At 55.6% G+C, this 25,930-nt stretch overlaps 1 protein-coding gene across 5 annotated transcripts in view; it reads right to left on the reverse strand.

The window, feature by feature from the left end:
* LOC140903796 (beta-1,3-N-acetylglucosaminyltransferase manic fringe) overlaps positions 1–25,429 on the reverse strand; it is a 46,472-nt gene extending 21,043 nt beyond the window's left edge. For 2 of the 5 annotated variants that reach the window (XM_073325660.1, XM_078850669.1), the window contains exons 1-20: positions 25,357–25,429; positions 22,757–22,969; positions 20,730–20,867; positions 18,272–18,597; positions 15,425–15,607; positions 13,244–13,399; positions 13,022–13,147; positions 12,502–12,699; positions 12,166–12,312; positions 11,131–11,246; positions 9,667–9,707; positions 8,853–8,970; positions 8,411–8,591; positions 7,154–7,277; positions 6,537–6,777; positions 6,166–6,235; positions 5,239–5,329; positions 4,403–4,579; positions 1,963–2,084; positions 1,171–1,286 (exon numbers count right to left, since the gene is read on the reverse strand). In XM_073325660.1, coding sequence (XP_073181761.1) covers positions 1,171–1,286; positions 1,963–2,084; positions 4,403–4,579; positions 5,239–5,329; positions 6,166–6,235; positions 6,537–6,777; positions 7,154–7,277; positions 8,411–8,591; positions 8,853–8,970; positions 9,667–9,707; positions 11,131–11,246; positions 12,166–12,312; positions 12,502–12,699; positions 13,022–13,147; positions 13,244–13,399; positions 15,425–15,607; positions 18,272–18,597; positions 20,730–20,867; positions 22,757–22,969; positions 25,357–25,426 — 2,954 coding nt within the window. In that variant the 5' untranslated portion in view covers positions 25,427–25,429. The other 3 variants (XM_078850664.1, XM_078850666.1, XM_078850667.1) reach the window with 3 other exon arrangements.
* Positions 25,430–25,930: the final 501 nt, after the last annotated feature.

Below are 25,930 nucleotides of genomic sequence, written 5' to 3' on the forward strand. Positions count from 1 at the left end.
CCAGCCCTGAGCCCCCTCCCAGAGCCTACACCCTGCACCCCCTCCCACACCCGACCCCTACCCCAGGCTCAACTTGGAGCCCCCTCCCACACTCCGAACCTGTCGGCCCCAGCCTAGAGCCCGCACCTCCTCCTGCACCCCAACCACCTGCCCCAGCCTGAGTGAGTGAGGGTGTGGGAGAGTGAGTGATGGAGGAAGGGGGGAAGGGGTGAGCGAGGCGTGGCCTCAGAGAATGGGCGGTGCAGGGGCAGGGCCTTGGGGAAAGGGCAGGGCAGAGCAGAGCAAAGGTGTTTGGGTCTGTGTGATTAGACAGTTGGCCCCACACATACACTTCTAGGGAGCTTCTGGTGCTCTTGCCCAGCCTCCTCAAATGCAGGAGTCACACACCACCCATGGCCCCGCCCCCTGCTCCTCCTCTTCCCCCTGAGGCTCCGTCCCCTGGCCAGAAGCCAAAGCCCAGTGAGCATATTGCCCCCACCCCCCGCTGGCTGAGTCACTGGCCCAAGCCCCTCTCCTCCCCTCCCCACCCGGAGGGCTGGGCTGAGCCCTGCCGCTCACCCTCCCGCTAAGCCCCTTTTTGGCAAAACTGGGCATTTGTCCCATTTGCAGTTGGCAAGAGCAAACGTGACAAATGCCCAGTTTTGCCAAAAAGGTCAGGGTGTTTGGGGCAGGGCTTAAAAAGAGGAGTGTCCTGACCAAAACGGGATGTATGGTCACCCTAGCCCGTAGTAAGAGCCACCCAGGGAGCCAGGCAGCTGTGGGGAGCCCCGGAGCCCCAGACCCCCCCACCTGCCCTGGGTGGGATGCCCGAGAGCAGCCCCCGGCCCATGTTCCTGCCCTCCTAGGCATGCTGTCCAGGGCAGGTGGAAGATCCAAGACTCCCCACAACGGCTCAGCTTCTGGCCAGGCAAGGGGGTGGGACTTGGAGGAAGGGGAGGAGCAGGGACAGGGCCCCAAGGCGGGAGGAGGGGCCAAAAGATTCTTTGTGCCCAGGGCCCCAATAAATCTTAATCTGCCTCTGGCTCCTGCCCCCTCCCCTCCAGAGACACCCCTCGCCCCCCCCCCGGCAGCATGCCCACTCCCTTCCCTTTGTCTCTCTTTGAACATGGGCCAGAGTCACTCTTTTTCCATGGTATGACCTCTGCTAGTCCTCTGAAGGGCTTTCCGTACCTGAGTCCCCTGACGTTCTTCTCGGTGACCTCCACGTGGATAATGATGGGGTATATTTCACTTTTAATTAGATCCCTCACCCTCTGGAGGCCCAGCTCCAGCAGGCAGTGTTTATTCTGCAAGGAAATTGCATAGATTTACTGATTTAAATGGAAAAGAAATAACCCAAAGTCCCTGACAGTTACATTAAATCAAGTCCCATACTGTGAGATATCATTGCTTTTCCAGTAGTAATTCCATTACATGTGGATTTACAGCTAGACCCAAGACAATATCAGAGAATTAAAGAGCAGGGTCATCTGATACATAAGGGACTGTGTGTCCAGCCTGGCCAGGGGGCCCTCGTAACCCTTCCCTCCCCTCACATATGTGCAGTGTGCATCTCCAGGCCTTCCAGGGCTTCCTCCACAGAGCCCACATCCTCCTCATTCCACCCCCTCTTGGAGAAGGTGAGGAAGGTGCTGGGATGGAGCAAGCTCCACTGATTAATTAGTGGTTAGCATCATTAGCATTAACACCTGTTGCTCCCCCTTTGATGTGGACTTCATAAAGGGACCAGATCTGACGCTTGATGGGGCCCCAGAGTCCTTTGAAGGTTCCCAGCATCCAAGTCATTGACTCCTTTCCTTCCCCCGACTCTCCTCCCCATTCAGTGGTCTCTTCCCTTCCTCTCTCTCCCCCATTCAATAATCCCATCCTCTTCCTAGTGTCCGGTATGACCTCCCATCCCTGCCCCAGGCCCACTACCACCCAGCAGGCAGCGTCCAGAAGCTGCTGCTCTCCACTCAGCACCTTGCTGATGCACTCCCGGATGGTGCGGATCCTCCTGCTCTCCGTCTGGTCCTGGAGGGAACCTGGAGCCATGCAGTTCTCCTGGGAAGGGGTAGCAGCTGGCTCGTCATTAGCCAGGGTCTCTGCAGAGGGAGGCAGAGTGGGTTGTCCATGATAGATATGGCAATTTTGTGCAGTATCCTAGACAAGCCTTACTGAATTACGTTAAACCTCATTGAATTAGGTTTCAGTATCCTAGGAGTTCATTGTGTTAAAAATGCAGCTGTTTACCAGTTATTGTGAGGTTGAATATAATGCCGCTAGGACACATGACTCCTGTAAACCCTGGGAAGTGTTATGAGTATCACAAGACTCCTTGAAACAATGTGCCAGACAAACTAAGTGGGATCCCTGGAAGATACTTGGGAGGAGGGGAGGACAACTTCTCACCTCTGGACCCAGCCTTTTAAAGCTGTGCTCTGAGAAGAAAGCCACTGTGGGCTCATCACCTGTTACGTGAGGACAAGATCAGAGGCCCAAACTGGATCTGAGAGTGACCTACAGATCCATTTGGGGGGGTGGGGGGAGGGCTTGTTCTGAACTAACAGCTGTAATGAACTTGTAAACACAGGGGAAAAACCCTTGGTGGGGATCTGAAAGGGTGTCACCAGCCAGAGCCCTTGTAAGTTTATTAGCATGCATGTAGGTTCTTTTCTTGTTTTTAATGTTTTCTCTGTAATGCTCTTACTTTAAGTGTGCTTGCTTAGAAAGAGCTGTGTGGTAACTTAACTGTGGGTAATCACACTGTGTATAGCCTCCGAGGAAGGAAGGCAAAGCTGGCTTGCTGAGGCACTCTGCCTTGCTGGAGATATCACAGTGTAGGCAGGGAGCTGTGCAGCCTGGAAAAACCCTGATCAGAAGGGAGAGCACTGCGGGTCTCTGTCCAAGAGAGGTTACAGCAGAGGAGCCAGGAGCCTGTGAGTGGGTGGACCACGAGGGGGAATACAGGTGCAGTTGCCTGAATTGTGGCATTGGCTATGTGGCGGGAAGATGTCCGTTAGACCCGCCTTCACCCTGGGCAAGGGCAGTCCATGGGTGGGGAGCAGGCTAGCCAGACAGGGAGCTTGTATCCTCACCATGGTTGATGTCCACAGCCCTTGTAAGTGGCTTTCATAGGGTCCCCCAACGCCACAGTGTGATGTAAGAGTGGGATCCAAGGGGTGCAGGACAGGGCACTCGCAGGACAGCACCCCAGCTGCACAAGTCACACGGCTCGTGAGTGGAGCTAGGCAGAACGTTTACTTTCAAAAGGTTCCTTTGCAATGGAAAATGGAGATTTTAACCCCCCCCCCTCCCATTTTGTTTTAAAATTTTCCAGTTTGGACATTTCTGAAGGGAAACGCCAATGAAAAGGGGTGGCGGTGGTGGGGGATTAATTCCCATAGAAATTTCTTGCAGAAAAAGAAATCGCTTCCCAACCAGCCATGCTAATTGTAAAACAACAAAAACTAGAGGGAGAGACGTCCTTAGGGGAACAAGAGCAAGTGCGCGGTGCTGCAGCTGGTTACAATGGTCACCTGGAGGGAAGCTAGGAAGAGCGAGCTAGCGACGCTCACAAGCTACACACCTTCAGGCCAAAGGCAGGGGGCTCCCTGGGAAGAGGGCTACGGACAGTCTGGAGGAACCTACTAGAGCGACCACCATGCAACCAAAGGAAGATGCTCCAGCTAGACCAAGAGACTGGCTGGGTCCCTGGTGGCACGGAAAAGCTCAGTGGGAAGCTGGCCCGCCAGAAGGCCGAAGACAATTGCAGACCAGATTACGACGGGAGGCATCAGGTGTTTCGGAGAGGCCCAAGCAAAATGGGACACTAGCTGGTTAGAAAGGCTGAAAGATGACCCGGGAAGAGCCAGAAAGCATTGCATTGGCTGCTGAGGAGGATATCGAGGCATCTTTCCCCATCCCTGAATGACCTGTAAGTGCACTCCTCAGCTCTCCAGGGTTCTTAGCTCCCACACCTGACTGGAGAGGGCCTCCCACGGGCATGGATATCACCAACTCTAGAGATAGGAACAACCTATCATAGGTGCAGGAACTAGGGGTGCTGGGGTGCGGCCACACCTCCAGGCTTAAAGTGGTTTCCATCATATCCAGGGTTTACAGTTTGGCTCAATAGCTCTCAGCACCCCCCCACTATACAAATTGTTCCAGCACCCCTATGACCTATCTTCAACATCAAATAAATTGGTTAGTCTCTAAGGTGCCACAAGTACTCCTTTTCTTTTTATCATCAAAGCCCTCTCCCTGGTAAGTGGCTGCAGATTAGCGGGAGGAAAAAGGCAATCCTCCCCAAAGAAAGGCTATGTGATTAGCGCAGGGACCGGGACTCAGTAGAGCTGGGGTCTGTTCCAGGGGGAGGCGTGACTCCACCACACTGCCTGTGGGATTCTGGGTAAGTCACCTGATTGCTCCTGCTTACTGGCTGGGCACACGTGAAAGTCCAGGCGCGAGGTAGGCAGGTCCAGCAGGTTCCTGATGAGCCTGGGTGCTATGCAGTCAGGGGAGAGTACCACCGGACGAGGGGCCTGCACCACCAGGGGGCGCACAAGGCTGTAGGGTTTTGGGCTCCTGTCTGAGTCTGGAAGACAGGTAGGTGAGTGAACAAGAGCTAAGAGCTGTCAGCAGCACAGAGATCATTCCTTTCTCCCCACGTCATGCCCACTCCTGCCACCTGCACCCCACCCTACTAGTACATACAGCCACCCAACCCCGTACTGCACCCACTGCCAGACCTACCTGTCACCCCAAACCCATCACCCCCACCCTGCCACTGTCCCTGACCCAGCACACCCACCTATCACCCCCACCCCGCTGCGCCCACTGCCAGACCCACCCACCAGTAACCCCATTGCTTCCCCCACACCCCTCCCAATCTCAGCCTGGTAGGCCACGAAGCTGCCCAGACCCACTTCCTGATCACTGTGCAGGGTCAGGGCAGTGACACACACAGGGCACTCCTCTCCCTCACCTACCTGCACAAACCCACTGCCCCCTGAAGCCCTCCGAGTCCCACAAGGAACCTGCTGGCCAGGCTGTCTGCCCTCGACCTATGATAGGGAAGATGGAGCCACGGGGGGAGGGGCTTCCCGGCTCTGCCAGGCAAACAGCCACAGAGGGGTCACATCAGGGACCCCCCAGGTACTATTCAGGGCTCACAGGGATTGACTTTGTCCCCAAGGGAGCCCCTTCCCCTGGGGAGCTGTACCAGAGGAGGGCACAGACAGAGCAGCAGCTTACCTGGGCAGCGGTCCAGCAGCAGCTGCTGAGGAGGCTCCCCGTGCGGTTTGGATTTCACCAGCCGCAGCTGGCCCAGGGTCCGTTTCTTCAGCTAAGGAGAATGGGGGAGAAACCAGGGACACAGAACCCCTCGCTCCGCTGCTCTCCACTGGCACAGAAAGGGCTCGCATTGGAAGGCAGACGAGCAGGGGAAGGTAGGGAGGCCCAGACCGCAGAAGGATCAGGGGCTCCGTTTAGAGGAGTATGCAAAAGCTCAGAGCAGCATTTCAGGCGTCCCCCTCCCAGCCACCTTTCCATGCCCGCTCCCTGACATGAGGCACCCCTTCAGCCCCCCACAGCAGAGTGCTGCCTGCTGAGCGTTCCCCCAGGCTGGCCGAGCCCCAGCCTGGCACACGCAGCCATACAGAGCACCCAGGTCTGGCCCCTGCAGCAGACCCAGACCCCAGGAAAGCGAGAGTCTGAGACTCCAGTTCTTCCAGACCCAGCACGGCAGACCTGCTCTTCACGCCCAGCCCAGGGAGCTAACACTGGTACTTCCATGCTCCGGCCATGGGAGAGTAGACGGCATGGCCCTGACTTCTCCTCCCTTTCCCACAGCACGTAGTGAGGTCGGACAATCTCCAGCAAGGTGTTCTCCTCTCCCCTTCATTTACCCCACAGCATGTTTCGGTGGAGGCGAGAATCCCAGCACAGGGCACGCTTGGTCAAATGAGCATGTAACGCCATGCTGGGATTGACCCTAGCCCCTCTGGAGCTCAAAGCATCAGCCACTACTGCTAGAGCCAACAGCCAAGCCTACAGCAGGCTCAGCCACCCCATATGTCTCCATCTAGCGGTGGACAGGACACAGAGCGCCACACTGAGTGAGTGCAGATCACAGGCACTGCAATACACACACACTTTCCACCGTTTTCTCCTCCAGCTTACATTTCTCCTGCAGCCCCTCTGCCGGCCTGAGACTTGGCCTTTCTCCTGTACCTTCAAAAGCTGGTGAGCCCTGGGAGGAGAGAGATTACCATCAGGTAGCTACAGAATCTGAACCCACTGAACCCACAGAGCTCTGTTAGAACATCAATGGGAAGGGATATACTCTATCACCCCTTCTCTTGGGTGTGCCTAGATGCCATGGTGAGGGGCCCTGTCATATGATCTTGAGAAGCTAGACAGCCTGTACTCCTACAGAGCTGCTGGGAACCCAAAGGCAAAAAGGGGGAAGACAAACTCTCCTTCCCCACTGTCAAGATCCCAATGAGAGGGCTCTCCCCAACAAGGACTACAGCCCCCTATGCCCGCATTACCTGCTGTAATTGGGCACTGTTCCCTTGTCCAGGTCCTGCAGCGTCAGGGGGTCGACACGAGCACAGTACCACTCCAGCCGCCCCTTGTGCATGGTGTCAGTGACGTGCAGGATCTCCCGACACTTGACGCACAGGGCATAGGGGTCTGACTGCTCCAGGAGGATCAGATTGGTGCGCACATAAAAGGAGTCTCCAGTCACTTTCTTCCCTTCTTCTAAGGCCTCCTTGAGAGGCTGGTACCCTGGCACAAGAGAGACAGAATGAGATTCACCACAGCCAGTGCCCTTCTCCAAGGGACACAGGTAGGAGCAAGGTGGGCAGTCATCACTGGAACTTCTGGGTCTCACATACAGCTGTGCTACATGAACTGGTATTCACAGCCACATGGGCCTTGGTGTGAAGACAAAGCCTGGAACTGAACGAACATGGCGATTCTCCTCTCAGGCAGGGTGTGGGGGTCTTATGTTAGGGAGGGACAGAGCCAAGGACTCGGGTTGCTCTGGGCTGAATGGACAAGGAGGTTGAATTCCCCATCTCACCCTGGAAGGGAAGGGGAGCTTTTACCCCAGTGACAACCATCATTACTCCCAAGACAAGAAGCAGCCACCAGAACTTACCTTGCATGTCAGGCAAGAAGATGAGACCAGCTGGGTCATCCCAGTGCAGCAGGCTTAGGTAAGCTACTTCCCGTGTACAGTTCTCCAGGGACAGCACCTGCCCATTTGGCAAAGTCCCCCTCAGCTGCCAAAGAAAGAAGGATAGGAGGGAGAGGTGGTGACTACAACAGGACACACAGACCAACTTGTGCCATTAGATGATAGGCCTTCCTTCTCCACTTCCCAGCTCCCTCCACCCAGCGCCCCAATACAGTTAAAGGACAAATGAGAGCTTTGGAAGGGACTGAACTCCTCATAATGCAGGGCTTAGCCCAGCCTCTAGCCAGGGGGGAAACCATACGTGACAGCAGGCTACCCTACAGCTGCCTACCACAGAATTTCTTGCACCTTCCTCTGAAGCCTCTGCTGCTGGCCTAGATGGCTCACACCATTCCCCAATGCTCTTCATACTGTGGCTCCCCTCTGACCGTCAAACCTTATAACCCCATGCAGCCCATGGCACTTTGGTCTCTGATGTTCATACATCCATAGAGTTTAAGGCCAGAAGGGACCACCAGAGCATCCTTTCTGACCTCCTGTGTATCACAGGCCACCAGCACCATCCAGCCTGTTCTCCAACTAAGCAGCATCAGGTGCGGTTAATACCCAGATGGGAGACCACTCAGGTACTGAACACTCAAGAGGAGATGTTCTTTCCTCCTAGTCAGTATCCCAGCATGGAGCCATGTTGCTGGAGATGCAGGTCAAAGCTTGTAAAAAGTGGTTTTTCCAAGAGCAGGGCTGTTCATTCAAGTGGCCTGGCCAAACTGCAAGTCAGGTAATTATATTTTGCCAACATAAATACCCCAAGGCACTTCCACCGGAGCAGTTCTTCTCCACATGGGTTGAGGGGAGCGGGAAGTGTGAGGGGGCAGATAGGGGGCAGGGGCCAGGCAGTTTGGGGAGGCACAGCCTTCCCTACCCGGCCCTCCATACAGTTCTGCAACTGCAATGTGGCCCTTGGGCCAAAAAGTTTGCCCACCCCAATCTAAACAGACCTGTATCGATACGCTCACCATCATTATATTATTCAACCATTCATTTCTGTGTGCCACATAGGAAGGGAGTGGCTCCTGGTGAACAAGGAAGACAAAGCGGGGACTCAAGCAGTGCAGAGACCCAGTTGTTTGTGTTGTAATTGTAGCTGACTTGTTTAATAAATGTCTCCTGTCTAAGATGGACTGTGGTTCCATAGAGCATGACAATCTCCAGACTCACCTCTAGGAGCCGGCAGCCCTCGCGCAGTCCGATACTCTCAGCCTCTGAACCTGGCTTCACCCACTGGACATAAATCCCTGTTCTGTTCCCCCCCAGGATGGAGATGTCCCCTCCAAGCCCCCTGTGCTGGGGCACTGGGTTGCTCAGGTGATCCATGCTAGACAGCTGCACCACCAGGGATCTGGTGAGGGAGAAAACAATGGGAAATTCAAGCCTGTTGTCTTTGCAAGGAACTGTGTCCCTCCTCTCATCCTATCAGAAAGCGGCCTTCCAGATAGGGTCATGGTCCCATCTGGGAAAGCCCATAAATGACAGAACAGGGAGACCACCCCAAGACAGGGAGTGGGATCCCCCATTGCCTCAGTGTTCAGGAGATGAAATCCTTCACCTTCCCCAGCACCAAGCCTAATCCCAGGATGAGTCAATGAAAGGAAAGCACCACCTGATGAGCTCCTTCTGGTCAGAGACGGTGGACAAGCAGATCTCCGACTTCACCCTGGTGCATGCACGGCTGGAAAAGGAGGAGAGACCGGCCGATGAAACAGTAGTGGTGACACTCCCTAGAAAAGAGAGAGAGAGTAGAGAGCAAGTCACCACTGATGACTGCATAGATACAGAATCCTGCAGGGGCCCAGCTCAGGGTCTGTCCTACCTGCAGGGTGTTTGGAGTGAGACAGGTAAATTGTGGAAGGAAGGAGGGCTAGAACCTGCACTGGGCTCCTAGGCCAGGACTCTGAGAACAAGCAACTCCTCCCCTCCCCGACCTGCTTCCAGCAACAGGCCAGGGGTTGACAGCAGAACCCAGGTAGCCTGTAACCACCCAGCTACGGAGCTGCAACACTAGGCCGTGCCACAAATCCAGCCAGCCCCGAGATATACAGTGGGACATGCTCTTGAGAGTTACAGCCCATCACCAAGGACCGATTACAACCGGAAGCTGAAGCATTTATCTCTTCCCATTCCTACCCCTCTGACTCTGAATCGAATTCTCCGTCAATAAAACCCTCTATAAATTACATATACCAGACCAGAATATCCTAAAAGCTCCGCAGGAGACAGGCGGGCCCTCCAGAAACTGCTACTGTGGCTGATGGCGGAAGCGTGGGGCAATGGTGCCCCCCAGTGGGCACACAGCCTTGCAGCTCGCTTCATTGGTGGAAGGCACTGGAGCCGGCTCCCTGTCCCCTCTCTCCCTTGTCTCTCCCCTCACGTAGTTCCCAGGAAAGTCCTTCTGGAAAAGTCATGACTGCAGATACCTGTGATGTCCTCCATGCTGCCAAAAGACCCACAGGACAGGCTGGAAGGGACAGAGAAACACAAAGGGGAATCACCAGGCAACAGTGTTTCTAATACCAGTGTCATGATATACACCTGCTGTGCCTGCATGGCTCCCCACAGCAGCTCCCCTGCAGCCTGCGCTCTGCACCTTTTCCCCAGCAGCTCCTGCCCACTGCCAGCACTCCCTCACCCTTCCCACGCTGCGGTCAGGGCTCCAGTCCCATTTCTCCCAGCAGCTTGGGCTTCCTTAGTGGTACCTTCCCACCCTACAGCCAGCACAGCCCCCTCTCCCTGTAACCAGCATGGCTCGCCCCTCTGCCCCCAATCACCGCGCAGCCAGCATGGCCCACCCCTCTGCTTTCCCCCCACCCACACAGTCAGCGCGCCGCGCCCCTCCACTCTCCCCCCGCCCCATACAGCCAGTGCGGCGCACCCCTCCGCTCTCCTCCCGCCCCACACAGCCAGTGCTGCAGGACCCTCCGCCCCACACAGCCAGCAGAGCCCACCCCTCTGCCCTACCCACCCCACACAGTCAGCACGGCCCGCCCCTCCGCTCTCCCCCCACCCAAAATAGCCAGCATGGCTCGCCCCTCCGCCCCCTACCCCCGCGCAGCCAGCATGGCCCACCCCTCCACCCCCTACCCCCACCCCACACAGCCAGCACGGCCTGCCCCTCCGCTCTCCCCCCACCCCAAATAGCCAGCATGGCTCACCCCTCCGCCCCCTACCCCCGCGCAGCCAGCATGGCCCACCCCCTACCCCCACCCCACACAGCCAGCATGGCCTGCCCCTCCACTCTCCCCCAGCCCCAAATAGCCAGCATGGCTTGCCCCTCCCCCCTCTCCCCATGCGGCCAGCATGGTGCACCCCTCAGCTCCCCCCCTGCCCCTCACAGCCAGCGTGGCGCGCCCCTCCGCTCTGCCCCCGCCCCACACAGCCAGTGCTGCACGACCCTCCGCTCTTCCCCACCCCCACCCCCCATGCACAGCCAGCCCCTCCACTCCCCCCACGTGCAGCCAACGCTGCCAACACCCTTCCTCTCAGAGACACTCTCTCCATGAGCCAACAGTGCTCTTGCACCCTTGAATGTTGGTGCTCCTCTCCCCAGCAGCTGCGCTCCTGCATCCTTCCCTCCCTCACAGCCAGCACTCCTGCACCCTGCAATGATTCTCAAATTTTCGGCAGCCAAGGGCATGTTTTCCCAGTCTGTGAAGCATGTGCTGGAGTCCCCAGGACTGCAGTACCTCGGCGCTCCCCTCAGCCATCACTTCTGCGCCTGGCTGTACAGCATCCCTGGCTGCCAGAAGCTGGGACTGAAGTAGCTGCTCTGTTCCCTCAACCGGGGCCCCTGCCTGTGGCAGCACCTGCTGGGGAGGCTGGAACCGAAGCGACCTGTAAGGGATTTCAGTGAGGTACGGAAGGACCAGGACTCCATGTGTTACCTTTTGAAGGGCATGGATCTATCTTCCCGTTGCCGTCGGAGGATGGAGCCGGCACAGGGCGGGAAGGGGAAGGTGGAAAGGCGGTTAATGTCCTTCTCGCTCTCTGGAGCCACCTCCTGAACAGAGCAAGGGAGACACCATCTTGCACCGCACCCACCATCCAGAGCCGCCCTCAGCCCAGTTCCAGCGGCACCCCCATCCTGCTCCTCTTTGTGTGAATCACCTTCGGTTCCCAGCCAGAGCTGCTGGCGCCACAGTCCTGTTCAGTGCCCATTGGTTCTCCGCCCCTGCCCTGTTCCTGGGGGCTCTGCCAGGCCTTGCCACCCCAGGAGACGGGGGAAGGGTCTCAGCAGACATGAGACAAGATGCTGCACCTCACTGAGTCCCCATCCCTTTGCAATCTGCCTGACAAGTGGCGTGATACCAGCCGAGGCCATGGGTAGGTCTGATGGAGGGGGAATGCGCAAGAAATACCCGTCAGGTCCTCATATTCATCCTCCTCTGTAACACAGAAGGGGTGAGCTGTAAAGGCAACGGGCACAAGCAGAGCAAGGACTCTGTGTAATTAACTATGGAACTTGCCACTGCAGGACATTGCCAAGGATTGGGAGTTTCTAAGGATTGGGGTGAAATCCTGGCCCCATTAAAGTCAATGGGAGTTTTACCACTGAGTTCAATGGAGCCTGGATTGCCCGCATAGCTTTTTGTGTGTGACTGAAAATCACATCCACACTGATACTAACTAGGGAACCAGGTTCAAGGGCTACTGATCGCTGTGCCTCAGAGTGAGGAAGAGAGTAGTGAGCACTTAGGGGCACTGGTGGGTGTGAGGAGCTAGTCTGCTCCCCAGGAATGAGCACCCTCTGGACACTACACTGGGAGCTCCTGGGCTCTGCTCCAAGCTTTGATACTGACCCCCTGGGTGACCTCAGGCAAGCCCGCGCCCCTCTGTGCCTTGTGAAACAGGGTCATGCTGATATGGACCCACTCTGCAGACGGGCTGCAGGGTTTAGGGCTAAGGCCCCTTGCTCTTACCATGCTGTGCTGTGTGAGGTCCCCTGGAAAGGTGATGGCGGGGACACCCAGCGTGTCCATGACACCATTCCCTAGGGGGGAGGGGTTATCGCTCAGGCTCCAGGTGCTGCTTAAGTTGGAGCAGAGAGAGTAGGAGGAGGTGCACACCTGAGAGAGAAGGAAGGGACCCAATGAGAAGGTCATTGGTCCCCTCTATGCCCAGGCCCTTTGGAGACCCCTCAACTCCTCCCTTCTTCTCTTCCCATTCCATTCCCTTTCCACTCAGGGTCTCCTCCCCAGCCACCCCTCCCTCAGAGTCCTTTCCTTCTACATCCCCACCCGCTCCTTGTCACTCACCTTGATGCCCACATCCCGGTTGCCTTGGCATTGCTGCAGCTGTGCCTCCAGAGTGCTCTCCACACCCTCCACCTGGCTCAATTTGCTCCGAAGCTCATCTCTCTCCTCCTCCAGGGCCCGAACCCGTTTGCGGTACTGGTCCTTCTCAACCAGGCTCTGGGAGTACTGCAGCTGCACCCTATCTCGGCTCTGGATAGCCTGCAGGGAGAGAGTCAGATCCCAAGGCCAGAAAGGATCATTGTGATGCTCTAGTCTGCCCTCCTTCATAACACAGGTCACAGAACCTTCCCTGGAATAATTCCGGGAGCAGATCTTTTAGAAAAGCAGCCAATCCTGATTGAAAAATTGCCAGCAATGGGGAGAACACTAAGGGTGAGAGGGGAAGAGGTGACTATAGGCCTCAGGCACGCAGAGTTAGCCCCCTCCCGGTAGAGGCTGGAGAGGACTCTGGGGGATCAGGAGTGGAGATTCGGCTCCTCTCCTACTGGGGAAGGGGACTCTGGATGGGAGGACAATTCACCTGATCCCTCTCCTTCTCGATCTCCTCCAGCTGAGATAGCACCGTGTTCATCCGGTGTTTGTACAGATCACAATCTTTCTGCAGAGTCCGGTGCTTCAGCTGCAGGTCCTCCACTTCCTGCAGGTACTGGGGACAGGAATCAGAGCGTCACGTTTACCAGGGGCAAACATCCCCACTCCAGAGGGCCCTGCTCTTCAGCTGTACTGAGGGAGGGGGAAATACCTTATCCCTTAGTTCCTCAGCCCACTGCAGCTCGCTCTGCAGGGAGTGGAGCTTCTGGCACAGCTCTTGCCGTTCATCCTGAGCTTCCTTCCAGTCGTGCTCCAAAATGTCCAGGAGGATCCGCTGGGAGCCTGGCGCCTGGGCCTCGCTCGCTGCCTAGGAGACAAAATAGTTGAGTAGCCTAACCACAGACACCAAGGGATACTTCCAGCTAGGGGCAGCCTCAGGCTCATCTGCTAAGGGGACTGAAAATTGCATGTTGTTATGGTCACCTTTATTACGGCAGCACCCAGCTGAGATCAGGGCCCGCTTGTGCTAAGCACCACCCTGAAGACTTCGTGCCCTAAACAGACCAGGGAAGGATTATTGCAGGAAACTGAGGCACGGAGCGATCAGGTGACTTGCCCACAGTCACACACAAAATCTGTGGCAAAGCCAGGAAATGAACCCAGATCTCCTGAGTCCCAGTCCAGTGCCTTAACAACAAGCCTGACCCCTGAGTACTTAGTGCAAGAGCAGCAGAAGGTCCCTAAAAGTGTGGGGGCCCCCACCGGCACCTGAACTGTGGCCCTGGCCTTTCCCCTTCCCCCTGAGGCCCCATCCCCACACCGTCCCTTCCCTGAGGCCCTGCCTTCACACTGCCCATTCCCCCAAGGCCCTGGTCCCACACTGCCTCTTCCCTCAACCATCCCGCCCACCACTCACTCCTCTCCTCTCCTCCCCCACCATCGCTCTCCCTTACGGCTGGTAAAAAATGGGGGGCCATGGCCCCCTGGCCCTCCCTGTTCAGGTTCCCCTGACTGAGCATAAAGGTCCTGTTACCCCATCTTAGGTGTGAATCTGCAAACCTGGACTGCTAAGGATCCTCCAAGTACCAAACCAGAGACAGGACCCGAGAGAATCTGAGGGTTCGATTTTAGACAGGGACCTTGTTGCTGTTCAGAATTCAGCACAGGTTTAGTTTGCTATTTCAGTATGCCCTGGGGTGTTGGTCCTTCTATCCCATTGTCCTGGGGGCTGTTATTCTGTCATGCTTGGTGCCAGGTCCCCTTTCTAGTCTGGCATCTCTGGCTATAGCCCCGGCTTATTGTTAGACTCTAAAGAAATCTGAGCTTTGTATCTGTTTTCCCCACCATGGAAACAGCTGTATTGAAAACACTCCCAAGTGGAGAAGAGCAGAATCGAGGCTGACTGCCTTCAGCACTGCTCAGTCCCCGAGCGGGACGCAGGGAGGCAACTTCAATGGGCTGAACATCAGAACGAACGACAAAGCTGGTGACGGGCAGAACCTAATGCCCACCTCCATACTGCTGCATGGTGGGGCCAGCTGGTCAGAGGACGCCACAGGGAGCATCCACGCCCACTAGATCAGCCTTGGAAAGGGAGCTGAGTGACTCTGAGGAAGGATTTGAAGGAGGGGAGGGGAGCTGTATTGTACCTCAGAGGAGAGAGGCTGCTCAGGCATACGGGGTGGTGATGGTGAAGCAGCAGAGGAGGGAAAGGAGATGTGGAGACATGGATCAGAGCTGGCAGAGTGTAGGTTGCAAGGGGGATCAAGCTGCATCTCACTCCACACGCTTTCCATGCAGTGTCTACCCAGTAACCCTATTCATCCCTCACCATCTTCTTCCACTTCCACGCCACTCCCTCAGCCCCTCTCCACATGCAACACCCATCACCTCCTCCTTAGCAACATGACCCACCAGAGGCTCAGCACCACCTCCAGTTTCTTCCATCCCTGCCTACAACATAGGGGGTGGGCCTCAGCCCCTCTCTCACTCCAGAGCCCTTCCCTGTTAGGGTGAGACCGTGTCCATGTGGGACAGGGCTCTCAGCCCCCTCCCCACAGGACTGTAATCATGAAGGACAGAGCTCTCAGTCCCACTGACAGTCCAGCCAGGGAGGAGTCAGGGTCACCCAGCCTTCTCTCAGTGGTGGATTAGGGGGGTTGTGGGGCCCTGGGCCAGTGCAAGTGGGGGCCCCTCCCCACCCCTTCTGCCTGCAGTCCCCCCAAATCCTGGTCCATTTCCCCTCCCCTGGCTCTCCTGCCGAGAACTGGGGTCAGGGTGCGGGGAAGCAAGGTAGTGTGTGGTGGGGTTTGTGGGCATCCATTTTTCCAGGGGCCCCATTGGCCCAGTGGCTAATCTGCCACTGCTTCTCTCCCTTTGCTCAGGCTTGTACCTGCAGCATGCTCTGCAGCTCCTGAAGTGATGCCGTCAGCCTCTGGTTCTCGGCCTGCAGCTCAAACACCGTGTCAGGCTGACCCCGTTCCTCTGCCTCTCGCTGGGGCCCAGTGGACTTGTGTTTCTTCAGCAGCCTGCACTCCTCCTCCAGGCTGCTAACTTTACATTTCAGCTGGTCCACCTGGGGCAGGAAGAACACAGACAGCCTCACGCCCACCGCCTCTGCCTTAGGTGCCATGGAGCAAAGCGGGGAGGCTGGCACACAGGGAGGGCTTGGGAGTAATGAGAGCAAGGACTGAGACAACACGATGGGGAGAGCCTTGTACAGCTACAGGATGAGGAGGAGGTCTCTTCCAGCTTAGCTCTCAAGTGAAAGGGGTTTGGTTGGCGAGACAGAGTAGGCTAGGTCTGTACCAAACTGTGAGCCCCATTTTAAGTGACTGCCATTTTGTACTGTAACCCTCATGTTATATTGCAACCTCCAGTGTTCATTAGAGCATCCATTTGGTAGTAGGGGCTTGGCACCTAGTGGAATGACTCTGTGAAGCTAAAACAGAGCAATCTAGCCCTATCAGCTTTCATTGTTTCTCAGTGACTGGCCAGCCCCTGGAGCAATGACCTCTCTGCACAGCAGTGTGAGTGGTGAGGAGGAGCTGGAATTTCCCAGCTAGAGGACTTGGCTGGGAGAGCTGCAGTTTGTTCTGCTGGCCACATGACCAAAGAGAATAGAGGCTATATTTCAGAAAGGGGGTTCTCTGAGCAAGGCCCCATCCATCATCAGAAGACCAGGTTAAGGAGGCAGGAAGGGCTGACTAGTTGAAGGATCATAGAATATCAGGGTTGGAAGGGACCTCAGGAGGTCATCTAGTCCAACCCCCTGCTCAAAGCAGGACCATGCCCCAATTTTTTCCCTGATCCCTAAATGGCCCCGTCAAGGATTGAACTCACAACCCTGGGTTTAAGCAGGCCAATGCTCAAACCACTGAGCTATCCCTCCCGCCGCTGACCATGCTGACCAAACCCAAGACTCACAGACAGGGTGAGATCACAGTTGCGGGTCTGTGTTCCGAATTGTTATTTTCCAAAAATCTGTGACTCTTGAGCATGCTTTGTTAAGAGTGAAGTCTCTGTGGCTAAGAAGTTCCCATGCTAAGCCTGTGTTCCTTGTTTTCCTGCCTTTCTTTTGTTATCTCTGAAGGGGTTAATCAAGAAACCAGAGTTTTCACAGTCAGGTGGGCTCTGGGTGAATGTATCTAAGCAAGGGGGGAGGGGGGAGTTCGGAGGGTGGAGCACTGGTTCTGATGGCTAGGCAGCTGACCTGCAGGATCCTACTGCCCAGGAAAGCTGCCAGACATGGGGTCTGCACCTAGAAGCATGCCAGAGGGTACGTCTACACTACAGTAGAAGACCCCTGCCTGGCCCAAGTCAGCTGACTCAGGCTTGCTGGGGTGGGGCTGTGGAGCTATAAAATTGCAGTGTTCGCATTTGGGCTCGGGCTGGAACCTGGGCTCCGAGAACCCACAAGGTGAGGAGGATCTCAGAGCCCAGGCTTCAGCCTAAGCCTGAATATCTACTGCAATTTTATAGCTTTGCAGCCCAGTCAGCCATGGTTGTTTTATTGCAGTGTAGACATACCCTGAGAGACCCAGAGCTAGGAACTGTGACCAGTCACTACCCAGACCCAGGGAGGTTAGCAGCACATGGAATCCAGTGGCTGGGTCCACTCATCACATCCTGGTGTCCATCCAGAGAGGGGGACTGGGCTAGACTGTGACCATGGGTCTCACCCTACTCTCTGATGGGTATTTGTCCATATTACCAGACCCATAAACAATCCAGCTGCCTGTGCTCAGAAGAGGCCTAGGATTGCTATAGTGGAGGGATGCTGGTCAAGAGTGAGGGACATGGGCAAGAGCTGCGTGGGGATCCCAGAGCCGAAAGAGCAGAGTGTGAGCAGGGACTTGAGGGCCATGGGCAGGACTGCGTATGAGGGCCCAGCCCTAGAACAGCAGGGAGGCAGGCAGCACTGCAGGGAGGGGCATCGGCAGGGCTGCGTGGGAGCCTGGCACTGGAACGACCCAAGGAACAGGTGTTAGCAAGGACAGGCTTGTAAATAAGTGAACTCAAGGTGCAGCCGTCCTATCTCAGCCAGCAGAAGTGGGTGTGTAATTGCTGGAGGTGAAAGGATGGTATCCAGGGCATGTGTCATGAATTCCTTCTCCCTGGCGTCATCTGAGGGGAGAGGAGGTGTGGGGTGGGCTCTCTGCCCCGCACCTCAGTAACACACCCAATGCCAGGCAGTCCAGAGCACCTCGCACACAGAGCCTAGTGCACACACACAGCACTCCCTCCTATAGAGGAATGGATATGGACATTACGTAAGTGGAGAGAATAAATATAACAACAGCCCACACAGAGCAACACCCAGAGAACAGAGAGTGCACACACAGCAACACACAGTACACCACAACACGCATACACAGCGGAGAGTACACGTACACACATGCTGACAGAGCAAGGTACGATACACATGCACACTAAAACACACCACCACGTACCAGTAGGTAACGGAACACACCCATTTTCAATGGAACACTAATGCTCACAAAGAGACATTAAAAATACCACCGCTAGCATACATACACTCATTTATTCCTCCCCTCCCCCCCAACACTCATCCTGCCTGCAGTACCAAGACAGAACGTACACACTCTCCCTTCCACACCCCCTCAAGGGGAACTCCCATCACACCCCAGTCCCTAATCGGCAGCCTAACCCATGCTCAGTAACAAGCACTCCTCTCACCCACTAACTGCCAGGCGCCCACTCTCCCACCCTGCCATACCACCAGCTGCAGGTCCCGGCTCCGCAGCACGGCCAGGTTCTTCTCCTCACACAGCTGTGCATAGCGCATGGCCAGCATGTAGTTCTCATCCTTCAGCCGCAGCAGCTCCATGCTGTTGGAGTCCCACTCCTCCCGCAGCCTCTGGGATCGCTCCTGCACCTTCAGCAGCTCCTGCAGCCGCTGCCCCAGCCGGGTCTGCTCCTCCTCCAGGGCCTGGTTCTTCACCTTTAACTGGTGCTCTCTCACCAAGAGCTCTTTCCTTTGTGCCCTCACCTTCTTCACCTCCAACATAAGGAACTGGGTCAGACCTTCGGGGCCCTCCTCATCTGGAAGAGAGAAAAACAATCAGTTCCTGGGTGCTGAGACAGGGACAGCTACCACCCTGTCTTAGATCTGGGACACAGACTTGTCAGTCACTCTGTACCCCCAAACCAGGGTTCAGGGTGCCAGGGAACCTGGTACACACAGGGCTCTCCACAGGCTGAGATTCAGGGTGCCTGGGTTCCTCACACACACAGGGCTCTCACCGACCCGAGATTCAGGGTACCCAGGTTCCTCACACATGCAGGGCTCTCCCCAACCTGGTGCTCAGGGTGCCCGGGGGTTCCTCTTGTGACCCTGCAGCCCACATTCTTTGCAGTGATATTATTATGATATGATTATGACATAATTATGATGTGTTTTATGCAAGATAAGTCTTGTGAGATGTCATTGGAAAGGTTAGGAGTTGCTGAATATTATTATCCTGTTTGTATGCATGTATCTCTTTTGTATCTGTAGTTATGAATATTGTCTCTGTCTCTGCATTTCCAATATAGTTACACCTGGGGAATGCCCACTAGACAAGAGGTTTTCATTCTAGACATGGGTGGGGAATGGGTCATTAGGAAAACAATAGGCCTTAGGAGAAGCTTATCTCCCACCTGGGAAGCCTTCCTGAGGACTCTACAGAGAGCCTCCGACGACCACATGTCTCTAGACTACATCTTGGGATGTCAGTGTTTTTCCACTGACCAGTCTGGGAACTAAGCTTTGAAACAAAGGGTTCCCGCCATATGCAAAAGCTATATAAGGCGGGGAGTGACACCACCTGGGGTTCTTCACTCCCCATCCAAGAACATAAGAACGGCCATATCAGGTCAGACCAAAGGTCCATCCAGCGCAGTATCCTGTCTGCCAACAGCGGCCAATGCCAGGTGCCCCAGAGGGAGCAAACCTAACAGGCAATGATCAGGTGATCTCTCTTCTGCCATCCATCTCCACCCTCTGACAAACAGAGGCTAGGGACACCATTCTTTACCCATCCTGGCTAATAGCCATGAATGGACTTAACCTCCATGAATTTATCTAGTTCTCTTTTAAACCCTGTTACAGTCCTAGCCTTCACAGCTTCCTCAGGCAAGGAGTTCCACAGGTTGACTGTGCACTGTGTGAAGAACTTCTTTATTTGTTTTAAACCTGCAGCCCATTAATTTCATTTGGTGGCCCCTAGTTCTTATATTATGGGAACAATTAAATAACTTTTCCTTATTCACTTTCTCCACACCACTCATGATTTTATATACCTCTATCATATCTCCCCTTAGTCTTCTGGTAACACCTGGGGAACAAAGACTGAACTGGGGGAAGTGCTGGACCCAGGCTAAAGGGATTTTTAGCCTGTAAATGGAATACCTGGGGATTCCAAGCTGTAAGCAAGTGCAGCTTGCCCCTTAAGAATCTGCAAGCTGATTATATCATCTCTTAGGGTGAGAATCTGCTATTCATATCCAATCTATTTTGTATATTAAGTTTAGTTTGCGTCTTTTGTTTATTTGCTAGGTAATCTGCTTTGATCTGTTTGCTATCACTTATAATTACTTAAAATCTATCTTTTGTAGTTAATAAACTTGTTTTTGCTCTATCTAAACCAGAGTGTAGGAATCACTACTCAGTGGTAAAAGGATATGGCATATTCCTCTCCACAGTGAGGGAGGGGATGAATTTTATGAGCTTACGCTGTGCAGATCCCTGTGCAGTGCAAGACGGAATAATTTGGGGTTTATACTCCAAAAGGGGTGTGTGCCTGAGTAGCTGGGAATAGCTTTCCCCTGCAGGGCCTGGACAGTGAACCTGCTTGTAACTGCAGCTGGTAGTGTCCCTATCTGTATGTATGCTGGTGAAAGTGCAGGCTACACAGAGAGCTTTGCAGCTTTTCACAGCAGTACAATGTAAAAGGGAGCCCAGGCTGGTGGGTCAGGGGGGCTCAGTGGTACCCCAGTTCCAGGTGGCACCCCATGGGGAACCCATCATCCCTCACACACGCAGGGCTCTCCCCAACCCGGGGCTCAGGGTGCCCGGGTTCCTCACACACGCAGGGCTCTCCCCAGGCCAGGGTTCAGGGGGTATGGGTTCCTCACACGCAGGTTTCTCAAAGCCACTGCACAGCTGGGGAGGGAGAAGGGGGCTGCGTCCCTACCCAGGATCATAGAGCAGCGCTGCACTGGCTCCCTCCCTGTCAGCCGGGTAAAGTGCTCTGGGTAATAAAACTCCAGAGATTCTAGGAAGGCTTCGTAGCCTCGCTTTCCTCGACATCGAAGGATGTCCATCAGGTGTCCTAAAAGAGACAGAGCAACACAGGCACTGCTAAACCCATGAGCAACTGGGTGTAATGACATCACTGTACCAAGGAGCAAATTCACCAGTTTCCCCCGTGTTTAAGATCAAGGCAGTAGGGAAGGAGGTGGAAGCGCTGGCTGTGGGGGCAGTTGTTGGAGGAACCAGGGTGGGAGCAGTCACTGGAGGGAAGAGGGCGGGAGCGCTGGCCGTGTTTGGTGTCACTGGAGGGAAAGGGGCAGGGGTGCTGGCTGTGGGAGGGAGTCGCTGTGGAGAACAAGGCAGGAGCTCTGGCTGTGTGTTTGGGGGAATCACTGTGGGGAACGGAGCGGGAGCACTGGCTGTTGGGGGTTCACTGGAGGAAATGGGGCAGGAGCTCTGGCTGTGGGGGGTGAATCACTGTGAGTAATGGGACAGGAGTGCTGGCTGTGGGGGGGGGTCACTGGAGGGAAAGTGGCGGGAGCGCTGGCTGTGGGGGGTCACTGGAGGGAAAGTGGTGGGAGCGCTGGCTGTGGGGGGGAGTTGCTGTAGGGAACAGGATGGGAGCGCTGGCTGTGGGTGGGTCACTGGAGGGAAAGGGGCAGGGGTGCTGGCTGTGGGGAGGGAGTCGCTGTGGAGAACAAGGCAGGAGCTCTGGCTGTGTGTGGGGGGGAATCACTGTGGGGAACGGGGCGGGAGTGCTGGCTGTGGGGGGGAGTCACTGTAGACTATGGAGCGGGAGCACTAGCTGTGTGGGGGTCGCTGGAGGAAATGGGGTGGGAGTACTGCCTGTGGGGGGCGGGGGAGGTCTCTGGAGGAAATGGGGTGGGTGTACTGCCTGTGGGGGGCGGGGGAGGTCTCTGGAGGAAATGGGGCGGGAGTACTGCCTGGGGAGGCGGGGGGGAAGTTGCTGTCAAGAACACGGCGGGAGCGCTGGCTGTGAGGGGGAATCCCTGTGGGGAACGGTGCAGGAGCACTGGTTGGGGGAGTCGTTGTAAGGAACGGGGCGGGAGCGCTGGCTGGGGGAGGGGAGTCACTGTAGGGAATGAGGTGGAAGTTCTGGCTGTGGGAGGGAGTTGCTGTAGGGAACAGGGCGAGAGTGCTGGCTGTGTGGGGGTTGCTGTAGGGAATGGGGTGGGAGTGGTGGCTGTGTGGGGGGTTCACTGTGGGGAACAAGGCGGGAAGTGTGGCTGTGTGGGGAGTCACTGTAGGGGGAGTTGCTGTAGGGAACGGGGCGGGAGCACTGGTTGTGGGGGTTACTGGAGGGAACAGGGTGGGAGCGCTGGTTGGGGGGGGGAGTCGCTGTGGAGAACGGAGTGGAAACCCTGACTGTGGGGGTGGGAAATCACTGTGGGGAACGGGACAGGAGTGCTGGCCAGGGGTCGCTGTAGGGAACGGGGCAGGAGCGCTGGATGTGGGGGGTGTCGCTGGAGGAAATGGGGCAGGGGCAGGAGTTCTGGCTGGAGGGAATGGGGCGGGAACGCTGGCTGAGGGTGTCGCTAGAGGGAATGGGGTGGGAGCACTGGCTGTGGAGGGGAGTCGCTGTAGGGAACAGGGCAGGAGCCCTGGCTGGGGAGGGGAGGGGGGGAAACCACTGTGTGGGAGCGGTGGCTGAAGGGGTCACTGTAGGGAACGAAGTGGGAGTTCTGGCTGTGGAAGGGACTCTGCAGAGAACAGGGAGGGAGTGCTGGCTGTGGGGGTAATCGCTGTGGGGAATGGGGTGGGAGCACTGGCCGTGCAGGGGGAAGTCGCTGGAGGGAACGGGGTGGGAGCGCTGGCTGTGGGGTGGGATAGTCACTGTAGGGAATAAGAATGGGGGAGCACTGAGGGTGGTATTTTCACTGCGTGGCAGGGGTGTCCTGGGGAAAGAAGGACTCCACACACCCACTGTGACAGACTGCTTTCTCCTACCTGTGCGATTGCTCTTGTATGGGAACCTGCATGAGTTCAGCACCTCCTCCTCATCCTGCTCATCTATCACACGGCACTGGCGCAGGTAGGGCGTCAGCTTTGCTGGGTTCAAGGACCGGGTCAGCTGGTGCCGCACACTCTCAATCTTCTCCCACAACACCTCCTCCTCCTCCTCTGTGGGGCTGTCAGCCTGTCCTGGTGCATCCTCAGAGCCTGGGAAGTGGGAGGCAGAACTTGTGTTGTGACAGTGGAGAGTCACAGACATGGAGCGGCACTAGGGGTCAGCTCTCCAGGCCCAAATGGCAGATCAATCATCTTAAATACCAGAACTGTCCAGAAGGATCAATAGGTGCCCACCCACCTGGGGCATCAGAAATGGAGGGTGAAAGAGAGGCCACTCAAGACATCTGTCACTTTAGGCAAAGCTCACCACCTCCGTCTGCAGCTCCCAGGGTGAGAATGGAATCATCCTTTGCTAAACTGGGGTCTAAACGATACCAAACTGCACAGCAAGGGTGTCAACTTGAGAATTCAGTAGGAGTTAATCCAGCAAGGACAAGGCTAATTATCTCGAGCCTGTTGCACTTGGGGTAATTAGAACACGAAGCACCTGCAGTCTTCCTATCGGCTAGAAGTCCCCCGGGGGAAACATTGTTGCAACTAATATTCTATTCTGAATCTGTGATTAATTTATTTGTCTGGAGACAGAATTGTGCAGAAGGGGAATTTAACATCAGCCCCTGAAGGGTGCGCCGGCTCCTAAACTGGTCTGCGGAGCTGGCACTGGGCATAAGCAGACTAAACAATTGCTTATGGCCCTGAGCAGCTCCAGGGGGCCTCCTACTCCCTTTTTATTATAAGAATTTGCCTTCTTTTGTATTATGTGGGTGGGGGCTCAAAAATATTCCTGCTTAGGGCCCGCAGTGAGCAAGCATTGGCACTGCTGGTTTGGCTGCTAGCTTGAACTCTGCTTCCTGGAAATTGATTTGAGAGTTTGAATTACCCACTCATTAAAGAAATCCAAGCAGGGGCCCTGTGACCGTTCAATACACAACCAGTTTCCTGACAGGCAGTCTCAGCAGAAAGACCAAGGCTAGTTCTGGAGGCTGAATTCCCTTTCCCCACCTCCCCCATGGCCCCCTCCAGGCAGGGCTGAGCTGAACTGCTCCAGGTGGCGGGCAGCTTGGTGTCTATAAAAGTGTTGTCTAGTCTGAGTGAACAATGGAGACTGAATTTCCTTTTCCCATCCATCTCCTCCCCCCTCACAAGTACACAAGCAGACCTGGGGGAGGAGGGTCTTCCCCAATGCACAAATAGCAAACTGCAGCTCCATAGGCTGGAACAAGGTGCCTCCAGGGCAGGGCTGTGATGATGCCCTAAGAAAACTCCATGAATCACAGAAAACAGCCAGCCAACAGAGCCATTAAATCATCCAGCACCCCCTCACCCCTGCCAATGCATGTTTGTCCTGGTGCAGGTCCATTTGCTAGTGGTTTGTGCAGTCTGCCTTTAAAAGTCCTAAATGATGAAGATTTCACACACACCCTCCCCCTGTACACACACGCACACAATTGTACTGGTATAAGAACACCACACACTAACATCTCCCTTCACCAGACACTTGCCCATGGCTGTCAGGGCTCTTTTACCTGTCATGCCAAAAGGACACAGCCAGAGCTAACCGCTGGATCAAACTTCTGCTCCCGCAAATTCCCCTCTGCCTTCCCAATCTGAGCAGCAAGAGTCCCTGTGTCTCAGTAGTCTCCTTTCCAAGTGTCTAATCTGGGCTGGGAATGGAGTATGGGTGGGATCTGGGACTCAGCCATACTCCTGCTCTGGTTGGCTGACCCTAATTTCTGTCACACAGCAAGAATCTAGTCTGGATTGTATTCCCCCTCAGCAGGTTTCTGATTGTATCAGAATCCCAGCAGGCGTGTCCCAGGCCCTTCCTATCCCTGTCTCTTTCACAGTCTCTTATTCACCTGATCTTACAGTGTGCAGAGCAACAAACTCTAAGCATGTGAACAGTGTCTAGTCACAACCTATCCCCCCTCCCAACTTTACAAACTGATACAGTGTTAATAAGACAAACTCACCCCTCATCCTGGTAAAAGGGACCTCGGCCCCCTAGCAGACAGCTGCTTGGGCCCAGCCCTGATAGGAAGACAGCGTGCCCTGGAGGTCGACAAGCGTGTGTACAAGTGAGGGGAGCCCCAGCACTGAAAACTGCTGGCCCCCTTCTGTTTGAGCCAGGGGGGCTCTTAGCACCAGTCCCTCAGCAGATGGCCAATGCCACAGTACCAGCTAAGGAGAGCAATCGCTCAGGTAGCAGGGTCCCAAACCACTGGAGCCAGCTGCTTCTCACCTCTCTCTCTGCTTCCTGCCTTTCTCTCCTTCTCCCTCTCTCTCTCACCGCCCCCCACACACACCTAGCATGACCAGGCAACAGTGGCGAGGCAGATTTCCTTTTCAGGAATGCAAGAAGGCCTGAGCAAAAACAAGTGCTGACACCCCTGCTTCCTGCCCAGGAATGCGAGTTGTGAATTCCTTTCTGAAGAAGAATCCAGCCGGGTGGGCAGGGATGGGGGTGTAAGTCTGACCTCTGGGCTGGAGAGAGAGAGAGCACTTCCAGCTCAGGGCTCCCTTTCCTCTGGAGCCAGGCAGCTGCATGGTTGCTGACCTGCCCTCCCTCCACAACGCCTCTCAGTGCTCTTCACCTGGCCAGCCACCCCAACGGCTCTCTGGCAGGATGTGGATTGCTTGGTCGCATGCCTCTACCTCCTGTCCTGGCACACACGTCACTTGACATTCCTGTCAAGTCTGGGTGTTCACGCTTTATGGTGGCAAAGGCCATGCTGGCAGCTTCCCAGGAGCCTGTGGGCTGCACCTGATTTGCACAAACAGTAGCATTCCCTTGGCAGAGAGAGATTGAGGCAGTGCTCAGTGTCAGGGTGCAGCAGCTATCAGCTCTGACCAGATCCTGGGGTCACTGGGAGATGGAGAGGGGCTGTATTTTAGAACTCAGTATGTTGCATGGTGCGCATCCAAGCCATGGAGCCAGACGGACCCCATTCAGCAGTGGCTAGAAAGCCCCCTGCCACTGCCAGAGCTGAAGGGGCCTCAGAAGCCTGGCCTACCAAGGGAGTGGCTGAGTCCAGGCATCTCTCTGATGCT

This window comes from Lepidochelys kempii, chromosome 1, assembly GCF_965140285.1.
Source record: "Lepidochelys kempii isolate rLepKem1 chromosome 1, rLepKem1.hap1, whole genome shotgun sequence".
Lineage (NCBI taxonomy): Eukaryota > Metazoa > Chordata > Testudines > Cheloniidae > Lepidochelys > Lepidochelys kempii.